We start from the raw sequence: 22,050 nt of genomic DNA, 5'->3' as shown, positions 1-22,050 counted from the left end.
TGAGGTTGCAGGTGATTTTTGTATCATGGTATGAACCAGCTTTGTTTTCATAACACAGGAGACTTCTGTTCTATGGACTGTTTGAGGGTGTGATTTTTTTTTTAAGTGATGGTCTCTATTTAGGGACCTAGGATCTATTTGTATGGCTGTGTAGTTTTTTTATGAGCTGACAGTTAGAATTACAATCCTAGCTTAAAAAAAAAGGAACCTTTTTGTTCAATTATCCCAGTCTAATAGTAGTGGCAAATAATTATTAATTATGTCCTATTTGGAATAGAGTGTAGTGGTGTGTAAGCATGCCTCAAGACTACTGCTGTGCTCCAGAGCGTAATTTGATGCAGTATTTAGTAAGTGAGGAGGAGAGACGAGTAATGAAAACAGCATTCAATAACTACTTACTTGAATTGGCTAAAACATGGTATATATTTCTTCTAGTGGGAAAGGGGAAAAGAGTGGGTACCTAGGACCTCATCTTTTAATTTTTTAAAAGTGATGAAATGGAACAACAGAATTGAAACTTGATGAATTTGAGAAGTGTAAGTAACTTGGAGGCTAAACTAAGTGCTGTTGCCTGCTGTAAGGGGCTACCAAAGGTTAAGATACAATAGCAGAGTTGTTGGTTAGAAGAAGATGCTGCTGGCACTGGAACATGTGTGATGCTTAGCCTGCTCGCTTCTCAGTACGTGTGGTAGTCTACTTGAGCTCGGCTATGTGTGTGCTTGCTTACCTCATCTTCTTCCATTAGCGCTCCATCCTGATCAGACCTGTCTGGTTCAATTTTTGGATAAGGAATTGCTGAATTCCTGGAGGGTAAAGGTGGACTGTTGCTGCTCTCTTATTTTCATGTTTCACAAATCAGAAGGATGGCATTTAAGCAAAGCAGACAAGTACCTGGGTAAACACTTGTAGTACCGAAACTATTACGGAGAATAAAAAAGGATAGTATGTTGTCTAACTGTTGTATGCTTCGTAGGTGTCCTATTTGTGCTTGAGCTCCTAGAGTTAATTCTTCCTCAGTTTAGTGGCTTTATTTTGCAGTTTAAAAGTGAGCATGTAACTTATCTCAGGCACAGGCTACTTCTGACTGGCTGTAACTAATGCTGTCTGCTTCAACTGCCCATCTGTAAAATCCTGAGTAGATGAGATGTTTTTTGGAGCATTTGGTTTGCATGCAGCGTTTTCCATCCTCAGGAAGTCCTAACCAAGCCTAAGGCTATAGTTGTAGTAAAAGGTGCATGCATATGGTTGTGTGACTGTGCTTTGTGACACCGCATCAATGAAAGCTATTACATCACTGTTCTAGGTTGTTAGAAGGCTAAGCACGCAGGTCTTTGAAGTAATCGGCTTCTGGTTTCTGTTGGTCAGAGGAGAAAGGTACAACAGGAGACTGCAGTATTGCTGAAATTTGCATGCTACCATGGGAGATGATTGGAGTTGATTTATTTCTGCGTGAAGAAATTATAAGGCAGGTGTGATTTTTCTTTTCTTGTATAGTAAAATAGCCTGAACACGCAAATCCTGAAGTTTTAGTTTAAAAAAAAAAAAATCAGAAAAGTAACTTCTAGCTTATTCAAACTAAACATATGCTGTAGGAGGATAAGCAAAGAAATTAGTGGCTTGAAATTGAGGTAGTCATTTAAAAAAAAAAAGCAGGGCTGAAAAATGTGTAGGCTGGTTGTGAGAGTCCCCTGCCCCATACCAATATTGCACATCTAATGTCACTGATAAAAGAAGTTTGAGCAGCTCTACTTTCTCCTCAGTCCAGGTCTTTACTGTCCTCAGCATTAAAACTTGTTCTGAACGTGGAACTAGACATCTTCCTTACTGCAGGTCGAGCTTATTGCCTAATTCCCTAGGCATGAGGGACAGCTATTCTTTCCCTTCTAGTAAGTAATCTTTTAAAAATATTTGAACTGTTCTTTGCCATGTTCCTGTTTCCTTGTGTCTTGCCCTCCACCCTGCAGCCTTGTGATACTTTTGGCCTAAATAAAACTAGTGTATTCCGTTCTTCCCAAGAGGTCATGTTTTTTCATCTCTAATCATTCTTGTTCTACTCAAGTTAGTTCGCAGTGGTCTTCAGTGTGGTGCTTAAAGCCCAACTTTGTACTTTGGCTGAGCTTTTCCTGTGCCGAGTGGAGTAAAAGACTGTTTCATGTGCCCTGGAGCCAAGATTCCTGTTTATGCATCTCCATACATTTGACTTTCTTACAACAACTTAACATTTGTTTCAAGGTCAGCTTGTTGATCCAACCTAGCCCACAGCTTTCTTCTTCAGAACTCGCCTTCCCCTTTGCTCATTTAATCCTGCCCAAGCATACCTGTCAGAATGGAATTGTATCCTATTTCTTTCAGAACAGTTTTGCAGTTTGTCAGAGTTAAGCAGAATTTTAATGCTGTCTTGGGGTTCTTCCTTCTTTCTCCTGCTTGTAACAAGCCTACTCTGCCAGGAACAGATGATGGGAAACAAAGAAATTGGTGAACTGAGCTGGGTTCCTGTTTGGTGTGTTCTCCCATGTACCACTGATAACTGCTCTGGGTATGGTTATCCACTAAGTATTGCATTCCCTATACAGCCTTTGCTTGCTTGCCAACAGCAGAAGTCTGTAAACCTAGGTGTATGACCTCAATAGGTTCTCTTTTGTCCCTAAACCCTGCTACTCTGCCAAAGTGAACCTGCTAGGTGCTACTCACCTCCTTGTTGCCTTTTAGTGTTCACAAAAGGTTCCTCCTCTCCCCTGGGAGTCTACTGGAATATGGGGAATTGGAGGCCAGTCACATGAATTTTGACCTTTTTCTGAAGGCAGACATGGCACGAAGGCAGGCCCAGCTTCAGAAACTGATGTCCAAATCTTTTTTTTTAAAAAAGCATGGCCTGCTCCCGTCTGTACTGAAACATATCACATAACAGCCTAAATCTGGTACCTTGCAAATAATTCCAGGTGGTGTAGAGTGACTCTGAAGTAATCTGTAGTTAGGGTTGTTTTAAGCTCTCCATTCTTGAGATGAAACTTCTCTTGCATCACAAGCAAGGCGTGGAAGAATAAGCCCCACTACTTGGAGTTAACTTTTCTTTAGAGTACTTTTCTTGGATTTGTATTTGGAAGTATTTGTTGACATCTCTATGGGTGCAACTTTCTCTTTAAAATCTTAGTTCTCATGGTATCTCCCCTGCTGAACATGATTCACATGATGAATCTTGCGCTTTATAGCAATGAGTTTCTCAGTTTTCTCTCTCTGTTAGGATTGTTTGACACAGTTCTGTAAATACCCTTCATTGTTGCCTATCCAGCATCTCTCCCTGTAAACTTTCAAACTACTATGCATCTCCACCTTCCAGTAACTTCCTTAGTCTTGCTCTAATCATTGCCCTGTTTATAGTCCCTGCATATGTAGCATTTTATTCTCATCACCCAGATATACTTGAGTGTAGTTAAAGTTTTGATGCGATTGGCTACAAGCTGGAATAATTTGTCTTCTAATCATTCTTTCCACTGTATGCTCTAAGGGGACAGACATCTATCCTTTCAAATCATGCTACAGTCTTAAATTGAGCAGGGGTTTAGAAAGTCTGATAATCCTTCTCTAAAGATGTTGAATGTTTGTTAGCTGAGATTACTTCAGTGATCACTTTTAACCCACAATATGTTGCCAAAGAAGTAAGGCAGCATCTCCTGGTGTTGAGAAGTTAAAGGCAATGTGGATGGTGAAATGTGTATTGAGTGTACCTTAGGATGTTAATACTTGTTTATATTCTGATACACAAGATGAAGTATAGTTGCTTATTTTTAATGTTATGAAAAAGTAAAAGGACTTTTTAACTTATATTTGCATAATGCCATATCTTAAAATAAAATCATTATGTTTCTTCTTCAAACTGTTAAGGTATAAGTAGCTTCATGCTGTTATCCCCAAACTTCAATTTTTGCTGTGGAATAGTAGGACTGAGAGGTATCCCCCCTTGAAGAGGTGGTGGCTGGCATGGACTGGGGCTGTGGGTAAAGTGGGGATTAATGCTGTGCTTGTTGCATGCAGCGTCTGTGCACTCAGTTGTACAGCAAGGCATATCCCAGTTCCTGCCCTCAGGTTAGATATTCGGGGTAGGATTTACTCGCTTAGCTTCTAACACCTTCAGCTGAATTAACTGTTCCGAGCTCCTTAATAGTCAACAGAAACAGGGATTTTGTTAGGATGCCTTTTTCAGTCTTGTTTAGTTAAATGTGTCCTGCTGTCAGTGATGCTGCTAGGCAAGCTTGGCTGTGGAAACTGCAACTGAGGGTGGTACGGGGGAACTGTGTTCAGAAAGGCTCTTTCAAGGTGGGGTAATACTTGGTTGTGGGAGGTTTTTCTGTATTAAGTGTGATGCTCAAATTTTAGTAATATAATCAGTTGCAGAATACCATGTATCCTTGAGACTAAACTTTATAGTCCTGTTAAATATAGAGTCTTAAACTTTGGAACTGCTTGTGGGGGACATTCCATTCCCCTTTTTCTCAGTTGAGCACAAGATCTGAGAGGATCAAATAAAACAAAATGTGTTTCTAAATTCTGAACTGGTTATTGAACTAATTGTTAAACCGAGACAAACTGAAATGAAGTAAATGCTTTTTGCACCTGCAGAAAAGGCTGCAGCTGTCAAAACCTTGTTTATCACTTCAGTACTTCTTGGGCCCAGGTGCTCAGCCAGTGACTTCCCCTAACACAATGGTTTGACGTTTCAGATCTTCAGCAGAAAAGATGTTACTGCTTTATGCTGACTATAGTATGGTTAACCTTTGCATGAGTGAAGATGCTTGAAAACCAGATGTAATTTCAGAGGCTTACTTTAAAGTGTGTTTAGATAAAACACGCTTTTTATCAGTATTGAAAGATCATTTGAAAGATTGAGTGTTTTCAGGTGAAGAGCTGAAAGGACATGCTTGCATCTCTCTTACTGTTGACTTTATCAGATAAATCTTTACTGTTTTGTCCTTCAACTTGGTTACCAGAAGCTGATCTTGTCAGAATGCAGTCATCTGTAAAGATAATTGCCCAAGTGGGAGGACACAGATTTCCTTTCCGAACACTCATGGTCCTGTCCTCTCTTGCACTGTTGTCTGCAGACTTTATGTCCTTGATTTGCTAGTCAAGTGACTTACCTGCTGCCATTTAAAGCTGCTAAATTCCTGTCCCAATCACTGAAGATTAAAACTAAAGGCTCTTTCCCTTCCTCCACGTTTGCTTTTTACCTGGCATTTTTGTGCTCAAATAAAATTGAGTTATTCTGCCCTATGCTAACTGAAGTGTGGTCCGTAATACTTGTGTACTGATAACCACCTTGTGCCCATTTGCTTCCCATACAGGAGCATGGTTTTGCATTAAGGGTTCATAGCTTGTACTGTGTGAGTAAACTTTGTGATTTGGAGTCCTAGTGACTTCTGTGAATACACTTTGGCATGATTCTTTCCACAGAACTTGCTTGTAGAATTAGTGACTCATTTGTTAAACATCTGATAGTGTTGAGGTAGTGCACAATGAAAATACTGAGCTTTTTGATCAAGCAGAAGGTTGTCTTTCAGTATTTAAAAACAAAAACCCCAACAAACAGAAAAATCACACTGATGTAGTTATAATGAAGTTAACTTTATTTTTTTCTAACTTAACATAGTTGTCTTCTCTTACATGGTATAATTTTGTTTGTCTCATGGGGTTTCTTTTAGTTCATGAAATTGTTACAGATGCTTTTCGTAAATACCTACTGCAGTTGTGTGCCCCTTGGTTTGTGTCTTGACCTCTAGCACAGCGTTTCCTGAATCCAGCTGTTCAGTGTGCTGTTGAAGGCTGAATGCATAGACAAAGAAGGTAGTTATCTTGCTTTTTGGAATGGTCTAGTGAACTAGTAAGAGCTGCATAGCTCAACTGAACTAATTTTTATTGAAGAACCTTAAGTGTGGCAAGAGGGATGTCCCTGGTGACACTTGAAGCGATATCTGAATCGATCACTGAAAGCACACACAATGCTGACATATGTACTGCTTTTGTCTTCGTATTTCATTCCATTACTTTAATGGACTTTAATTTGTGGACTCTTACTGAGGGTTCACGTGTAGCAGAGCAGCAGTGCAGATCTTTTCAGAGACTTAATATGAAAACTCATAAGACGTGCAAAACAGAAGTTGAACCAACAAATAATTCGGTTGATAAGAACTGTAGTTTAGCAAACTAAGGAGCAACAACGAATTCTTCAAACTAGCATTCAGTTTTGGTATTTGTAGTGTAATACCTGAGACCTCTCTTTGTTAAAGAAAATTCTTGCTACTTGAAAGCTGTGTGGTGTTTAGGCACTTGTCTGAATTCTAATGAATCATGTAACTAGATGGGTGTTGTAAAACTTGAGGTCTTTCAGTGTTCCGCCTCTTGAGGTGGTGCCTCCTGCCAGATTAATTTGTTACTCAAGAAACTTGAATTCCAGATGGTCAGCCATGATTGAGAACAAGTTTGGGCCACGAGAGGGAACTTGGTTGTCTGTTATGCACCGTATCTCGTATCTGTTCAATGCACTTCTGTGCTCTTTCAAGATAGATGATATAGCAGAAAGCTTTAACTACTGTATGTGAGCCTGCATAGAACTTTACTCTTGCATAGCTCTTCCTGTAATTTGCTTTCTTTTTAGATGTTTGGGTTTTATATGAAAATATGTAAATAGTGTATTTATAATGAACAGCTAAAATAAGGATACGCACATACATGTGCTCATGCAGTACAGTTACATAGTGATCTTCTGGAGAGTTATAATTTTGAGACAAAGACTGAAATTTTTCTTACCCCACTAAATTGGGCATAGTACTCTGTGCCATGAGAGGGAATTACTACTTTTAGTATGAAAAATTAGGACAGTAAGGCTCAGGGAGAAGTGTATTTCATGTTATTGTAAGCATTGAGATGTATGGATATTTACAGAACACTGCTAAGCACTTGAGTTCTAAATTTAGCAGTATCTGCAGTTCACCAGCTGTACTATGTAGTGAAAAATATTTGGACTACTATAGGCTCCTTGTTTTTAATTTCCGTAGTTGTATGCAAGCTAATGTTAGGGAGACTTCCCTGTGTGCAGATTATATAGCTCATTAGATCCCTGAAATGCCATGAAGTAGCATCCTAACACAAGTGTGTTTCACCTGGCCTGAGGCTTCCAGCAAGCACATTTCACACTTGGGATCATAAAAACAAACCTACTATTTGGGCTTTTTATTTTAAACAAGCCAACCAGATGTCTGAAACTCTTCAGAATGAACCTGAAGGCAAATAGGAGGAGGTTTATTAGCTGTGTCTGTTTTGGGAGCAGGATGTATTGGAGAGATTTGTATAATCCCTCAGCTCCAAGCCCATAGGGTAATATAGCAGTACTTCAGTACTGATATTATTTCAGTCTATCATGAGGGAGCAGCATGTGTGTGGAGTAATCATCAGTGTCACTGCCATACAAGTTAAGGGTCAGTGTTACGTGTTTTTCAGGTCTGAGTATTTTTAAAGCATGTATATGTGCCTGTTTGACTCTTCTCATTTTTAAGGGCAAACACTAAGAAAGTAGGTGATACTACTGCTTATCTCCCCCCCCCCCCCCCCGGCTCTTCTTTGCTAACTGATGGAGTGAAGCAAATATCTCAGTAGCAGGGCCAGTTAATCTTCATCCATGTTTTTTTTCCCAAGCCTTAGAGTAAAATAAAATCTTGTGGGTCTTGTATAATCTGGATCACTTGCTTAGTGGGAGTGTGGTAGGCTTAGGTTGGTGGTATGTCTATTTCTTCAAACACTAACATTCTCTGTATAAATTATTATTTATAATGAATCTGAATTTTGTATCTTACTGGAGGCTTTGTATACTAAATAAATACTTGCATTGGTTTTAAATAGAATATTTATAAAAACAGTATGTGGAGGTGGAAATAATTTGTGTAGGACCTGAGCTCCAAGCTTTCAGCAATATCATATTCTGAAAGTTACAGTAATACTCTTAAGTAGTGATTGCCCACTAGGTTTTGTTCTGAACTACTTAAACAGGCAATAATTCTTAGTTTGAGCTAGCATATTATTGAAATAATGACTGTTAGCACAGTTAGTTCATAATTATGGCAAAAGCGAAGGGCTTGGAGTTCGCGAAGGGCTTGGAGTTCACGTATAAAAGCCTCAGTAGACCAGACTTACTGTTCCTCAACACTGTACAACGTAGTCTTGTGCTTTCTGCAGTAATGCTGAGAAGAGGAAGGAAAAAGTCCAGATCGCACATTGCAGGGAGATGACTGGTCACGGGCCAACGCTGGTGGCTAATTCAAATGGAACTCCAAACATAGTAGATGTAAACATCCTTCAGCAAAATTAATGAAATCCTTGCCTGTCACTTAAATAGTGGTAGATTATTTTAGGAAAGAGAATGTAAGTAATAAAAGCATCTTGGAAAAGCATCTTGGTACAGGATCAGACACAAGGATCTGACAAAGATACTTTAAAAGGTGCAGGATGACTTGCCTGTGATGTGAATGTTAGGTCTTCCTGAAGTCTGAAAGACAGGTTTAAACCTGGGAGACTGATGAGACTTCTTACCGATAGGAGCTGGCAATAATAAATGCTTTAACCTCTGGCTGGGTTGAATTCTTAGCCCTAGTTTTCTGTGGCGATACATTCCCTGCTTTAATTAGGTATGACCTGGAAAAAGTCTCTTGAGCCTACTTCTCCACTGCTTCTGTTGCTTTGAGAAATATACTTTATAAACTGTGACAAAGGCTTGACATCCCCCATCTCCACCCTTCTTCACCTTTCTGGAAGGAGACTTTCCTCTTGGCTTAAAAACAAACCTGAACCACCTGGTAGAAACTTGAGAAATAAAGGGTAGTATTTATTACAGACAACAGTTCATCGTGTAACAGAGTAAAATCTTCCATTTCTAATGCAAATTTTATTAAACAATTTTAGGTCTTTGTTTTGTATGTGTTTCTCAACCAAGCTGGATGAATTCTGCATCTGAAGAATGAGAAATCTGTACACCAAAGTATGACCTTTAACCTCTTTCCACCACATCATCTGGCTGCGAATTTTGCAAACTGGAAACCACCATCTTAAGCCTGGATATTCTCTTTAGTTTGCTTCTGGTGCTTCTGCCTGCAGGTTTTCCCCATCTCACATGGGAGGCTTTGAACAAGGTCTGTTTTTTCAATCAGAAAACTCTGAGTACTGCTTGTTCTTTCTGAGTTCAAGGGACTTGCCAAAGTGTGTTGCATTTTAAGTAAAACAGAGTCCAAAGGCTGTATGTGATGGTCGAGGCTTTGCTTCCTTCTCGTAGGAGCTCTTGTATCTGAAGTGTGGGAGATGGAGTAGAAATGAGTGTGTAGGATGCAGCCTTATTTTAGTAACAGTTTATATTTTGCCATAGCGGTCTCAATGACCCGTTGGTGTTAGAATTATGATGCTGTAGGGTCAAAACAGTGAAATTCTGGGCTCCATAGTGATTTTCTGCATTTGAAGCAAGTGGACCTAATATTTATTCTCATTTATCTCTGGAGGCAATAACAACCCAAATCCTAGTTTTTCAACCTTAGAAAGGTGAAATACAGTCTTGTCTTGCACATTAAGTGAGGTATGTTCTTCAGCAGACAGTTTTGAGCTCTTGGTATTGCTTGTGCTTCCTGAGCCTGTGGAATATCTGAGAAACTTGACTCCAGTGGCCATCAGTTAATATAAGGGATGCCTTCTAGTGTATTTTTCTTGTCCCTTTTTACAGTTTTGTGCTGAAGTTGTGGCAACCTTAATCCAGGCTTGAACACCACATAATATTGAGGCTTCCTTCTAATAAAAGCTGGCTTATGAAAGCACTGCATGGAGAAAGCGAAGAGATTCTGTAGCTCAAGAAATATCTCTTTAGTCTTTAAAAGAAACTCTGAATTGCAAATGTTGGAATGAACTTCTTTGGCTTCATTTTGAGTTCTAGCATGTGTAGAGAGTGTTGTTGAGCCTTGCCTTATTTTGTGTCACATCTGAACTCTTCAGGGAAAGGAGCTACCATTTAAACAGGATTTGCTGGATGGTTGTGAAACAATTTCTACATAATACAAGCTAGGGTTATAAACTCTACTCTTTCTTTGGCCCTTTTGGTCAGAACTTGTTGTTCTAATATGCTATTTTTACACTTTTGTAGAGAACCTCAGAAAACAAAGGGCTGCTAGTTAATTGTGCATTGAGAGGATCCCTAAAGTATAACATGCTAGGAACTGAGGTGTCCCCCTTTAGTACCTATCCCCCAAAACACTGATGGATAATTCCATAGCTGCAGGAAACTTTCTAATTAAAGCTCTTTTTTTTTTTTTAAGACTTGATGTGGAATTTTAGAAGGTTGCAGAATAACAGCTCTGCAGATTAGTGCTAAAAAGGATAGAGTCCAAATAATTCTCTCTAAATGCCTGTTATCGAAAACCGTTCTGGGCTAAAAGTTATTAATAGAATTATGTTACAAGGAATGCTTAGCCTCCCTGTGAACTTCTTAGCACTATGGTAAATAATGTGTAGTTTTAGGAGTAGAATGGTCTCTTTCCATTTGGAAGCCGGAATTTTGCATTGCAAGAAACTAGGCATTATGTAGCTTTTTTTCAGATGGCATAAAGTTTAACGGTTTCTAAAAAGCTGGTCTTCCAACTGAGCCTTCCTTCAAGCATAACGAGGATGGGACAGACAATGCTCTGTTAAAACTTGATCAGTTTTGTGTGACGTTTCAATTTTGAAATGCTTCTTGGATGCTTCTGAAAGTGCCAGGAGGCAAAAACTGACAACATCTTTCATCTAGAGTCAAGTAGCAAAATCATCTAGATTTGGAGTTAGTACTGGTGGGGTGATTAGCTGCTTTGGCTTGCTGAAGCAGAGATAATATTTTAAAGGACCTACTTATCCGAATTGGAATTTTGACTCTAGCTAATCCTTTTCTTCTGCTAGGAGCTGGCTAAGTACGTCTTTATGGGATTGTTGGTAATAAGGGTTCCATGTAGCGCTCTGAGCAAAGAGTAGGAAATAATGTGAAGGAACATAAGAGGGAACAACATTCTGTGTTCTCACTGGATAATTTTAGTTCCATAGGCAGAAAAAATGGAATTGCGATCATCAAGAAACACCTACATTTGTGTTATGGGGAAATCATCTGAAGTCTTGTGATCTTTTCTTTATCCAAGATGGAACTTCCAGAGACAGAGCAGAAATTGTTAGAAGTGTTTCAAACAAATGTAAATTTTCCCAGCGAGATGAGCTGTTGCTGGAACATTTTGTCCTGGAGGATGCAGAGGAGGAGGAGTGGGTTGGAAATGAGTCTGGCTGCCTTACTTTCTTAGAGCCAAGAAGAGATTTTTGAATTGGCTTTATGTTTTTCATGAGGACTCTTCATCTCTTTGAAAGTAGGTTGTCAAATTGGATGAGCCTCTGACATCCTTTAATAGACTGGGGGTTGGGTAATCCATATTTTTAGTAGTCTTCCCAAAAAAAGACCCCAGTGACGTCACTGAGAAGATACAGAATTCGTGACATGAGCACTTCTTTTCTTCTATCTCCACCCTTAATTTTGGCAGAGATTTTACAAGTCATTACTACTTGTGGCTAAACTTTTAAAGAAATAAAACCTCTCTTCTTTAGTAGTACTATAGAGATAGAATAATAAATCTTTACTTTTCTCAGACTTCAGAATGTGTCATAGAACAGAACTTTAAATCAGACATAATGGTGATACTGATTCCATCACAGCTCATTCTCCCACTGTGATGAATGTTAGCTTTGGCTTGCATTTGGAGTTTGATTTTTATATTCCATTTATTTTATTCCTTTTCATTAGTCTACCTTTCAGCAATAAAAATAGCTTCTCTTCCCCCTCACCTCTCTCACCTCTACCCCCTAGCTTAAGGAGATCCTAGTAAGATTAAGTCTCTCCCAGGACAGAGACTGACTAACATCTTTTGTTATGCGTGTTTATCTTGGATGGCTCAGCTTTCTCACTCTTCTACCTAATCAGGCTCTATAAAGGATGGTGTGCTAAGGGAAAGATGGCCATAATCTTGTAGGACTTCATCCAACTTGGAGCTCCAAGGGCTACTATTATTACCTCAAGGCTTGGAGGATCTTAGTGTTTGAACTTGCATGCCTGGCTCAGCTGCTACCTGTAGAGACTTGGTGACAGCAGAGTTGTGTATCTTTGGGGTACGCTTACAGGTTCTATAGAAAGCAGGGCACGTACTTGCAATGGCAGGCAGAACTTCACTGTGCTAAGATCTGTGCCGTGAGGCAGCTGAAGAAATGCAAATTCAGCAGGATCCACATTGCCCTAGCAAGGATGGTCAAATGGTTCCTATTACTGAAAATCCAATTAGTTAGAGGTGCCAAGCAGTTTGAGAGGGATTCAGCCTGATAAGCATAAAGGGCATGCATGATAAGGAGAGACTGAAAAAGAAAGTTAGCTGCCTTTAACCAGCTCTGGAAAGAGGGTGGAAAATGTACATAAAATAAACAGCTTACCATCTCTGTGGGTACATTAAATACATACCACAGCAGAGCATATTGAAACAAACAAACAAAAAAACCCAAAACGTGAAAATACCATGAGGAGTTTTCTGCAGTGTAAGGAACTTCCTTCTAGGAGGTATTGAGGGCCAAAAGCTTGTAAGGCTTGAAAATATGTATTGATGAAGCGTTAAAATTACAACAGCATAGCAAAACTAGAGTGACTCTTAATCTTCTGCCTCCTAACAGGCAATAATAATTAGCAAAGATGAGGGAAGCAATTCCTGATAGAGTATAAATAGCTCAACTGGAGTGAACCAGGACTTTGGTCACTTTTAGTTAAGTGCTGAGGCTGCAGGGCTGATTTCAGATCACTTTGAGCTGGTAAGTTTGGCTGGTCAAGGGAGTGTGAATTGGAAAAGGAAAATAGGAGCAAAACATGTTCAAACCTTGCTTTGGAAGGGGACATCTAATTCCTAATTATAGGAGAATCTGGCTGGCTCAGTGTGGGAAATGCTAATGTCAACTGGCTTTCTTGTGTGGCTTTTTTCTTCTTTTTTTTTTTTTCCCCCCGATGCTGTAGTGGGACAGGCACCTCGATAAGCAGCGTTGGCCTCCCACAGTGTGCGTGCACAGGCATTTGTGTCCAGTTCATGGCAAACCAGACTGGGGAACTGATCCAGCTGGAAAACAACCTTTACTAGAAAAAAAAGGAAGTATTTTGTTTTTATCCAACTATAAAAAATTCCTTGATCTAGTTCTGTGTAGTAGCAAAAACACTTGTGCTGGCATACTGCTGTGGGCAACAAATAGCCAGAGGAAAAAACATGTTGGCAGTTGTGATGGCAGCTAAGGTATATCAAACTGCAACCTAGAATGGCTTTCATTGGTAGGAGTGTGATGATGGTAACATTTTTTTTTCTGCTTAAACATTTGTTATGTTGTCATTAGCAGGAAGGACTGCCCAGTAGGAACAAATTTGTAGTTTAAAACAGTACTGATGTCCACAGTGTATGCCTAGTGGTGGCTTCCTTTGGACCAGCATTAGTCTAGTGCAGCGTGCTTCTGGCTTTGAGTGGATTACTTCTGGGGGAGACTGGACCATAATGTGAGATAAAGCACAGTGAAGGAGGATGAGGAAGGAATTCACTTCCAAAGCATGCTTCTGATCTGAACTAAAACTCATACTCTCAGGGTTTGTGCTCAGTGCTGAGAAATGGAATTTACTGGTGGAAGGGAGCAGTAGAAACTGGGAGCTGATACATGAAGCCTTGTCTGGCTAACATCACTTTTTCACCCCTGTCTCTTGTAGCCCTTAAATACATACTTAAAAAATTATTTCTCGATGGAGTGTGTCTCATTTAAAAAAGTACTGTTGGTAAATGTGAGTTGCTAAAATGAGAAACTCTTTTTCAGAATTTCCATTTTGCTTGTGTTTCGGAATTGATTGGGTTGCATGCTGTCAGAAAGGGCCTGAATGGTTGCAACTCTTAAGTATCACTTTCAGTATCTGGTAGAATTTGAGAATGTGGATAATTGTACAATTCAGCTTGATTCTGAAAGTGCTACGCTTCTGTGATTTCATTACCTCCCCTTTATCCTTTCATGCAACTGAATGTATTGTCTCATTAACTAAAGACTAATATCCTTCTGTGTATTCTGTCCTTATTCTAGCTTGTATTATGCTGACTTAAAATTTCAGTGAAACACTTGAAGATTAGAAGAACTAAGCAAAATATCACTACATTGTAGTTAACTGACTACAGATCAAAACCTTGTTCCTCCCCTGTCTATGGTGGTTTTATTGGATTTGTTTTTTTCCTCGAGGGGAAAAAAAAACACACATTCTTATATGGCCCTTCCAAACAGAAAAGTAATTAAACACCTGCTGAACTTGTCAGCTGGTTCTTAATAGTAGCCTCTTAGTTGTGGAAATCTTAATCCTTAAATGAATCTGAAAGTCTTTGTGCCAGTTACTAAGCTCCTCAGCTTCGGTATATCTTCAGTCTGGTTTTGGACAATTTCTGACCCCAGTCAGCCTTTCTTTTGACTCCTGTTCTGGATTTCTAGATCTAGTTTAAACTTCACCAGATTCAAAAGGGACATTACAATGTTTGATCATGCTACTCTAAATACTACTCTGTTCACATACTTGCCCTTAAACTTGGATAGCATTTCATCAACCACACTTTGCTTTGGCAGATGCTTACATTGAAAAGGCTATATGCAACTTCTACCAGTGAGTATATGAACTTGAGCATTTTTGATACTTGACTTGGTGTAATTTCAGAACAAGATGTGGTAAATACTCCAAGTTGCTGGGTGCTTTCCTGCAAGATAGGACACATTCAGTAAAAACAGACCAGAGGAATCTCCAGATATCTGAGTAGCATTATTTGTGGTTGAGGAGCACTTATAAGCATAATCTCTTATAGCAAATAAAAGTAGATATGGGAATGAGGTCAGAAGATGGGCAGAAATTATGATTGTGGGACAGCCCTCAGGCTAAGGGAGGCTGTTACGTAGCAGACTTCTGTGAAGGTGAAATAGTGTATGGTTAGCATATGAAAATCATATTTGAGGATGTACTCAGAGGCAACAGGTTTAAAAGATAATCTAACATTACCATTAATACTATTAATATCTTAGTTTTAAATGGGTTTAACTTGGGTCATGGACTCAAGTGGTGTTTTTTCTTGCTACTACTGGTTATTTAAACAGCTGATAAGTAGCAGTGTGGAAAAGAGGCAGTATTTTGTGAAACATTCATTTATAATTATTATTTTCTGCTATTTTTTTTACTGTAGACTTTAAAACCTAGCAAATAGAGGTAAACTTCTGGTCCTAGCACCATCAGTGTTCCTTCCCCAGGGCTCATGTTGCTTTGTTTAAATTTGGAAATACCTTTGTGTGGATCTCTTCCCCCCTTTTTTTTTTTTAATTCCATAAGCAGTCACTGGATACGCTCGACCAACTTAAATCATAAGCAAGAATGGTTAATGCATGTCACTAATGGATCATCAGCATGAGTTGAGGAAAGGTGTTTTTGTTAACATAGTAAGGCAAAGTTATAGGAGGAGGAGTTTGAATGTAGCGTGAAGAAATTACATTTAATACTAATGTAGACTGGGTTTTGAAAATTGGAACTGAATTTGAGAACTGTGGTGAGCCTGAAAGACTTGATGATAGAAGAGGGAAAATGGAAGAAGCTGAAGTCCTGTGGTTTTGTTGCGGTGGTTCTTGAGAACTGGAAGAATGAGGTGGAGCTGAGGAAAGTGCAGAGGTCTACTTGCTGTGGTAAAAATAACCAGCTAACAAAGACTTCTGGAAGACAGTGAGGAATGATATTGTAGCAGTTAAGGATTACTGATGCTGAGGGAAGAGAGAGGGGAAGAAATTATGTAGAGGATCTTTAGGACAGAAAGAGGCAGCCAGTGAACCTAGTGCTTTTTATTTAGATGACTGCTCACAGAATAAAGGTATCTAAGCTTTTGTCAGTGATGCTTTTACGTGTATGGTAATCTGTCCTGCTTACGAGTTTAAGATCTGGTGTTTGCTGACAGGTAGCAATTACATAACCTTTAAAAAAGAATAAACACAGGGAATCTATTCAAAGTAGCTGAGGGTTTGGAAAGTGGATATAGCATTTGAGCTACCCACTGCTCCACTCTGCTTTTAAGAAGGGTTTAGCGATGAAACAATATGGTAGAATGTCTTAAAATGGCAAATAGCATTAAACATACGGAACAGTATGGTAAGTATCTGCATGTTTCATACGCTGCTCTAGTACACCTGGCTAAGACTTCAGTAATAGTTTAAATGAGAGAAAGCTTAAGTCTTTTGTTCTGCCTTGGATAAAAATCCTAGGTAAAATCAGTTTAGTAGTAGGAAGCAGACAGATAATATCCTGATCTTTACTATGTATGAGTCTCATCTCCCTTCTGAAGTTGTAATGAATGAAATCTCAATAGGAGTATTCTTTCATGGATAGAGACATGTAATCTGGAATGCCAGGCAGTAGGATTGGTCACAGAGTGGTATACTTGCATGAATGAATGGTCCAAACACGAGTCCTGTTACTACAACACTAATTATGATGTACACGAGAATTTTTCTGACTTTTTCCTTTTTCTGCCCCGATTTTACAGAAAATCAGACATGATACACTGACAGCATTTGGAAATAAACTTTGGCAATAAGATGGAAGCGTAAATCTCAAGACTTGAAACCAAAAGAGAAATGGCTCATGAGTATTGAAACAAGAGACCGAAGAGCCTCCAACACTTCTGTGTGAGCAGTGGAAAAGGAACAACTACCATGGTAACACTAATAACAGAAAAGCTGCAGAACCAGAGCTTGGATGATCTGACGTGTAAAACATACAATATTAATCTGGTAAGGATCTACCAAAATAACATGTAATAAATGTGAAATGCAAAGTAGATTAAAAGTAACTCAAAACTATATCACAAATTCAAGAATGTAGATCAGCCAGAATTCAGCTATTTAAGTTAGGACTGGCTTGCAAGGTGGATGAGAGTTGTAAGGGTAAAAAGTGATGCTTCAGTGTATGGCCCTTCTTGAAGTGATGCTTTCTTATTTTAATGATATGTTTAACCTGACAGCTTCATTCTAAGTAATTAGCAAAAAGCCTGTTCTCTTCACAAAAGAGTGTTCTAATGACTGAAAAGAATTATCAAAACTTCTCAGGATTCCTTTTTCCCTAAGAAAAAACACAAGTACTGGTATGTGGTGAAGTTTTCTTCACTTTGTACAGCCAAGTGCTTGATATCTGAGAACAGTATTTACTTAGAGAAGTCAGTGACCACCATGTAGGTAACTATCAGCATTGGGCAGATGGAGAACAGGTCATCAAGTAAATACAGTTGAACTGAAAGTCACGTTACCAACTACCAGATTGTTGATGCTAGTAGATCGTTGCCTTATCAGTGTGTCAGATGCCAGGTGCTCTAAAAAGTTTTTTAATATTTACTGGGTTATTTTCTGCTGGTTTAATCTGTGGGTCTGTAGTGTGGTTCAAACATGCTATTTGGACACCAAGGAATCTGTTCTCTTCACATCTCACTTGTGAAATGAGATATTATCTACTCCAGAATGTGTAATGCAAAATAGTATCCTGTCAATTTTGGGTGCCCACTTGAGAACCTCGAGACCATATTCTTCATGTAATGCACTAACCTTGTTTCACTGACTTTAATTGCAGTGGCACCCTTCTGTAGGTCAAACTTTAGGGTACCAATAGGACACAAAAAAAATATTGTTCAACTGTAGTTCTGTTATTTTTTTAAATAATAATGCAAGCATTGAACCTGAAGCATGTTCAGTTACTTTAACAGTAAGATTCTGCCTCTGTTGTACTTAGCTGAACTGCTTCCTTATTTCACGAGCCCAAACCAGGTGAAGCATGTCCTGAATGTGGTAGAGTTTGTTCATAAGCACCTGCAATTCTCCTGTGTGAAAGGCTTGACCCTTTGTCCAATATTTTGTCCAGTAAGGATGTCTAGTAGTAGACATTAATCAAATGGTTTTATTGTTAAAACTGTAACAGGTCCATTTAGAGTTCTTCTAATAACCCAACTTGTTTTTCCTATCTTCACCTTAAATATGTGCTATTCTTGAAAGGCAGATATAAGGTCTTGGAATGATGTTAACTCTCTTGGAATAGAAGTGCTTACTCAGCTTGCATTTATTTTGGCTAGCTTGATGAAGCAGTTGGGATGTGCAGTTTGTAGGAGAATCTGCTGTATTCTTGAACTGGCGCACTCATCACTTGTAACTAAACTCTGGGCCTAGGTGTGAGCCAGTGGTGACCTGTAACCAGTAGCAGTGCTTGCCTCTCAACTTGTAGTGGCATCTTGTAACTTCTAGTTTTTGAGGCACTAAAGTTTGCATAAATGTGGAAACTGAGCTGTTCTTTTACTAATAGTCACTGTAGGTTTTGGACCAGAGACTTGTAAGAGCAGAGAAGGATGTATTACTGCTTTTACACTGTGTGGAGTCTATACAGGAGTGTGTTGGCATGCTGTAATTTGTTGTAGGTTGGTTGTGTTTTGTTCCTGTCCTTATCTGTACTTACAATAAAGTATGAAAAAGAATGAGCGGAGAAGAAAATGGCAGATGATGTATCATCAGTAGTTTTGCCCTCACCCTTCTCCTGCTCCTCTCCTCCTTTAATCTGTCAAGTAATTGTTTTGTAAATGTGTTAGTTCTTGCAGAAAATGGGTTCTGAGGCCAGGAACAGATTCTGTTTGTACACAATAGCAGCTTAAAGTGTGGAAATCACAAAGTGAGGTGTAGAAATGGAGAAGCAAGAGTGAATAAAAGTGTGCAACTAGGTTGCTCCTTACTAAAAAGGATTCATGGGAGCAAATGATGGCTTCTTGACTAAAATGTGAACATAAGATAATTAAAAGTACATTTTTTCCACTAGTAAAGACAACTGCTAAATCTTAATAAGGAAAAAAGACTGCTAGTGGGGGTCTTGAATCAGCTCTAGCACATTTAGACTTCTTGGCAAGAAGTTCAGCTTAATGCTGTAGTTTCTTCTAATGGCAGCAGCAATTTAGAGCAATTCTGAAATGGTCTTGCCTGCACCTTTCATTACTTGTGCTGGCACAAAGTTCTGTGGGACCATGTGGTGAATCATCTTGTGAGCTGATGAGGATTAAGACTAACCTTTCTTGCCCAGGTTAATGTTAACCTGTATCAGTTTCCTGATACCTTTCACAGTGCATCTGCACAAGTACTCATCATGGCACAAGTAGATAAAATAGCTGGGGAGAAGCTATTCTGTAATACAGCTCATAAATGAGGGTTATGAAAGAAAGAATAGCTCTTTCAAAGCTATTTACCTTCCAGCTAGCCAAGCTGAGCATAAAGACAACATGTATAGGACATAGTATGCTTTTTCATTTGTGTAAGCTGTATGATGACCAAGTACCTCTCTTTACCTGTTGCCCGAGTATGTTGTGGAATACTGGCTGTAGCTTCTTTTACTGCTCTGTTGAATGACATGCTAATTTTCCAAGCTGGTGTAATTTATTTGGCCAGTGCATGCTCAGTTATGTTGTACAGTCTTGTACTGCACCTGCCTTCAGAAAAAAAACCAAATAATTGGGTTTCCTGCTGTAGAAGCAGGAAGGTTGTCCCAAGCTTTTATCTCAAGTGGGCACTGTAGCTCACAAGGTAGAATAGTATCCCTGGGTGGCTGACTCTACCTCTCAACAGTGAGGTGTTCTGCAAGCATATTAGGGCTTTCATGAGTTGACAGCATCATTAAATCAAATAGTTGGTCTCTTTCCTTGAACATAAATCTCTTGAATCTTAAGAGTCTTGAGGGTTTTTCTGTACATTCTGGCTAAGCTTTTACTCTTTTGGTATTTGTGTGGAAGCTAGTATTAGTTTGTGAAGTAACAGTGTATGAGATGCAAGACTTCAAGGTGTGGTATTAAGAAGGAAATGCGAGCATCTCCAGACAAGCGTTTGTGGAAGAAAGAGGCTCTATTATAAACCCCTTCTGTGCATGTGGGTTTTCATTATTTTTAAGTTTTATGAAGCTGACTTGTATTGGAAGACTTAAATTGGGCTGACTTCCTTGGATGGAAAGCCACTAGCCAAAAGAATTGAGGGCTGAGTCTAAGATGTGTCTTGACTTAATCACTTCTTCGCATTCTGAGAAAAGGTCAAATGCTTCTCCTCACTACTTCCTATCTAGTCATATTTGGAGGATATTTGGTAGAGAGATGGTGGTCTGGCATGGCCTATTCAAACAATGAAAGTCACATCTGTATGGTGGTGGTTAAATTAGTACTTGAATAATAAATGCTGGCTTTCCTGTGGTTTGGGAAGAATGCTGATAAATTGGAGGAATTTAAATATACTTGTAAACTGGAGAAAATGCCTTGCAATTAAAGAAATTAATTTTAAAATTATGAACATCAAGAACTCATTCTGAGAATAATGAGGAAGATAGCACAGGCTGTGAAGTTCTTAATGTGGTAGATTGGAGTGCATGTAGAAGAATAGCCAGAATTATTTTTGTTACAGTTGGGTTTTTGCTAGCAAAGAACACTTTTAAAATTAGTGATGTAAATTATAATTCATTGTCAGTCTCACTTGCATGCCTCTTCCATTTACTCAGTTCAAGACTAGGTGTCTCTTTAAGTGAATATTTTAACGAAAGAACAGCTGCTAAGACTCAGTAAACCAATTTAAACTTGCAGAGCTGTCCTAAATGTCATACCACGCAATTCCTTTCCTTTTGAGCATAGTCTCTCCAAATGCACAAAAGAGGTTCTGCTTTTGAACAAGCATTTCAAAATAGACCTACTTTCTTGCATGAAGCAAACAATTCTAACCTTAGGCGAAGCTTGTAGTTTCATTGTTTTGTGTGTCTCTATCTTAAAATGTCCCTGTCCCCCCAAGAGGCATCAGATCTTGGTGGGGTTTTTTAACATGTATTCAAAAAGCAGTAGTTGGAAGATGAACATGCATGACCTCTTGAGTTTCTTCTTCAGGAAAATGACCTTGTTGAATAATTTGTCCTTATTCTAAGGAAGATTTCCTTCACACAGAGGATATCAGACTTCCCTGTCAAGGTTCTTAGCAATTGCAGACTCTTCTCAAGTATAATCATTTAAAAAAAAAAAAGAGCTCTTCATTCAGGAAGCTTCAGGTAGATCATAGCACAAAGGGAATGAATGGGGGAGGGTAGAGTTGATGATAAACTAGTTCACTGCCCTGTTACAGTAATATCTAGTGGGACTTCTGCCATGTGCTGGACAGATAAAAAGATCCTCCCTCCTATAACAATTCATAGCCTGATAGTCTACTCAAGTTTGGACTTCCAAACATCATTAAAATACACTACCAGATAGCGTTTCCAAGTATTTTTAGTTTCAGTTATAGAAAGCCACGTATATACCATAAAGGAGATTCTTTACTTATTTTCCCCTTAGTCACCCCTTATTTCAGTGCCTTGAGCTCTTACTGGAGATGGTGCAGCTTACTGTCCCTTTTCTGCATGTGATGTCACATGTGACATTCTTAGTGAGGGTTTTTGGTCTCAATCTCCAAAGAATTAGCGCTTCTTTGTAACTTAACAGGATTCTGTATAAACGATCACGTAAGAGAACAGGTTGTAGTTGTAGTAGGTCTACTTTCTCATAGAACTGAGCACTAACTTCAGTAGAAGCTGGTCAGGAATAGCTATAAGGATGGGGTTGCTGTCTGTGTTGGAGAACATTGCAGTCATTCTCTGTAGTACAGATAGTCTGTGTGTATGTGATCCCACTTTTTCCATGCCCCCCCTTGAAAATACTTTCCATGCTTTGCAGCTGTCAAAGATGCAGTAGTTTAGTCTCTACCTGATGGACAAGGCTTTTAAAGGTGGTTAAATGCAGGTAATTAAATAGCTCAGGCATTCATGAAGAGGACCTTGATAAAAATGCATTTGGCTGAAAACTACTTGTAAAAACTAAGTATCAATCTAACAATTGCCACATGGGATTGTCCTTGAGGTTCTGTTCCTTC

The 22,050-nt window shown here is 39.0% G+C and overlaps 1 protein-coding gene across 2 annotated transcripts in view; it reads left to right on the top strand.

Annotated features, from left to right (window-relative positions):
- FAM53A (family with sequence similarity 53 member A) overlaps positions 1–22,050 on the top strand; it is a 73,070-nt gene that overhangs the window by 5,764 nt on the left and 45,256 nt on the right. For both annotated transcript variants that reach the window (XM_072862746.1, XM_072862745.1), the window contains exon 2: positions 16,647–16,893. In XM_072862746.1, coding sequence (XP_072718847.1) covers positions 16,816–16,893 — 78 coding nt within the window. In that variant the 5' untranslated portion in view covers positions 16,647–16,815. The remainder of the gene's footprint in view (positions 1–16,646; positions 16,894–22,050) is intronic.

Source organism: Ciconia boyciana, chromosome 5 (genome assembly GCF_034638445.1).
Source record: "Ciconia boyciana chromosome 5, ASM3463844v1, whole genome shotgun sequence".
NCBI lineage: Eukaryota > Metazoa > Chordata > Aves > Ciconiiformes > Ciconiidae > Ciconia > Ciconia boyciana.
This window is presented reverse-complemented; position numbering and strand designations above follow the sequence as displayed.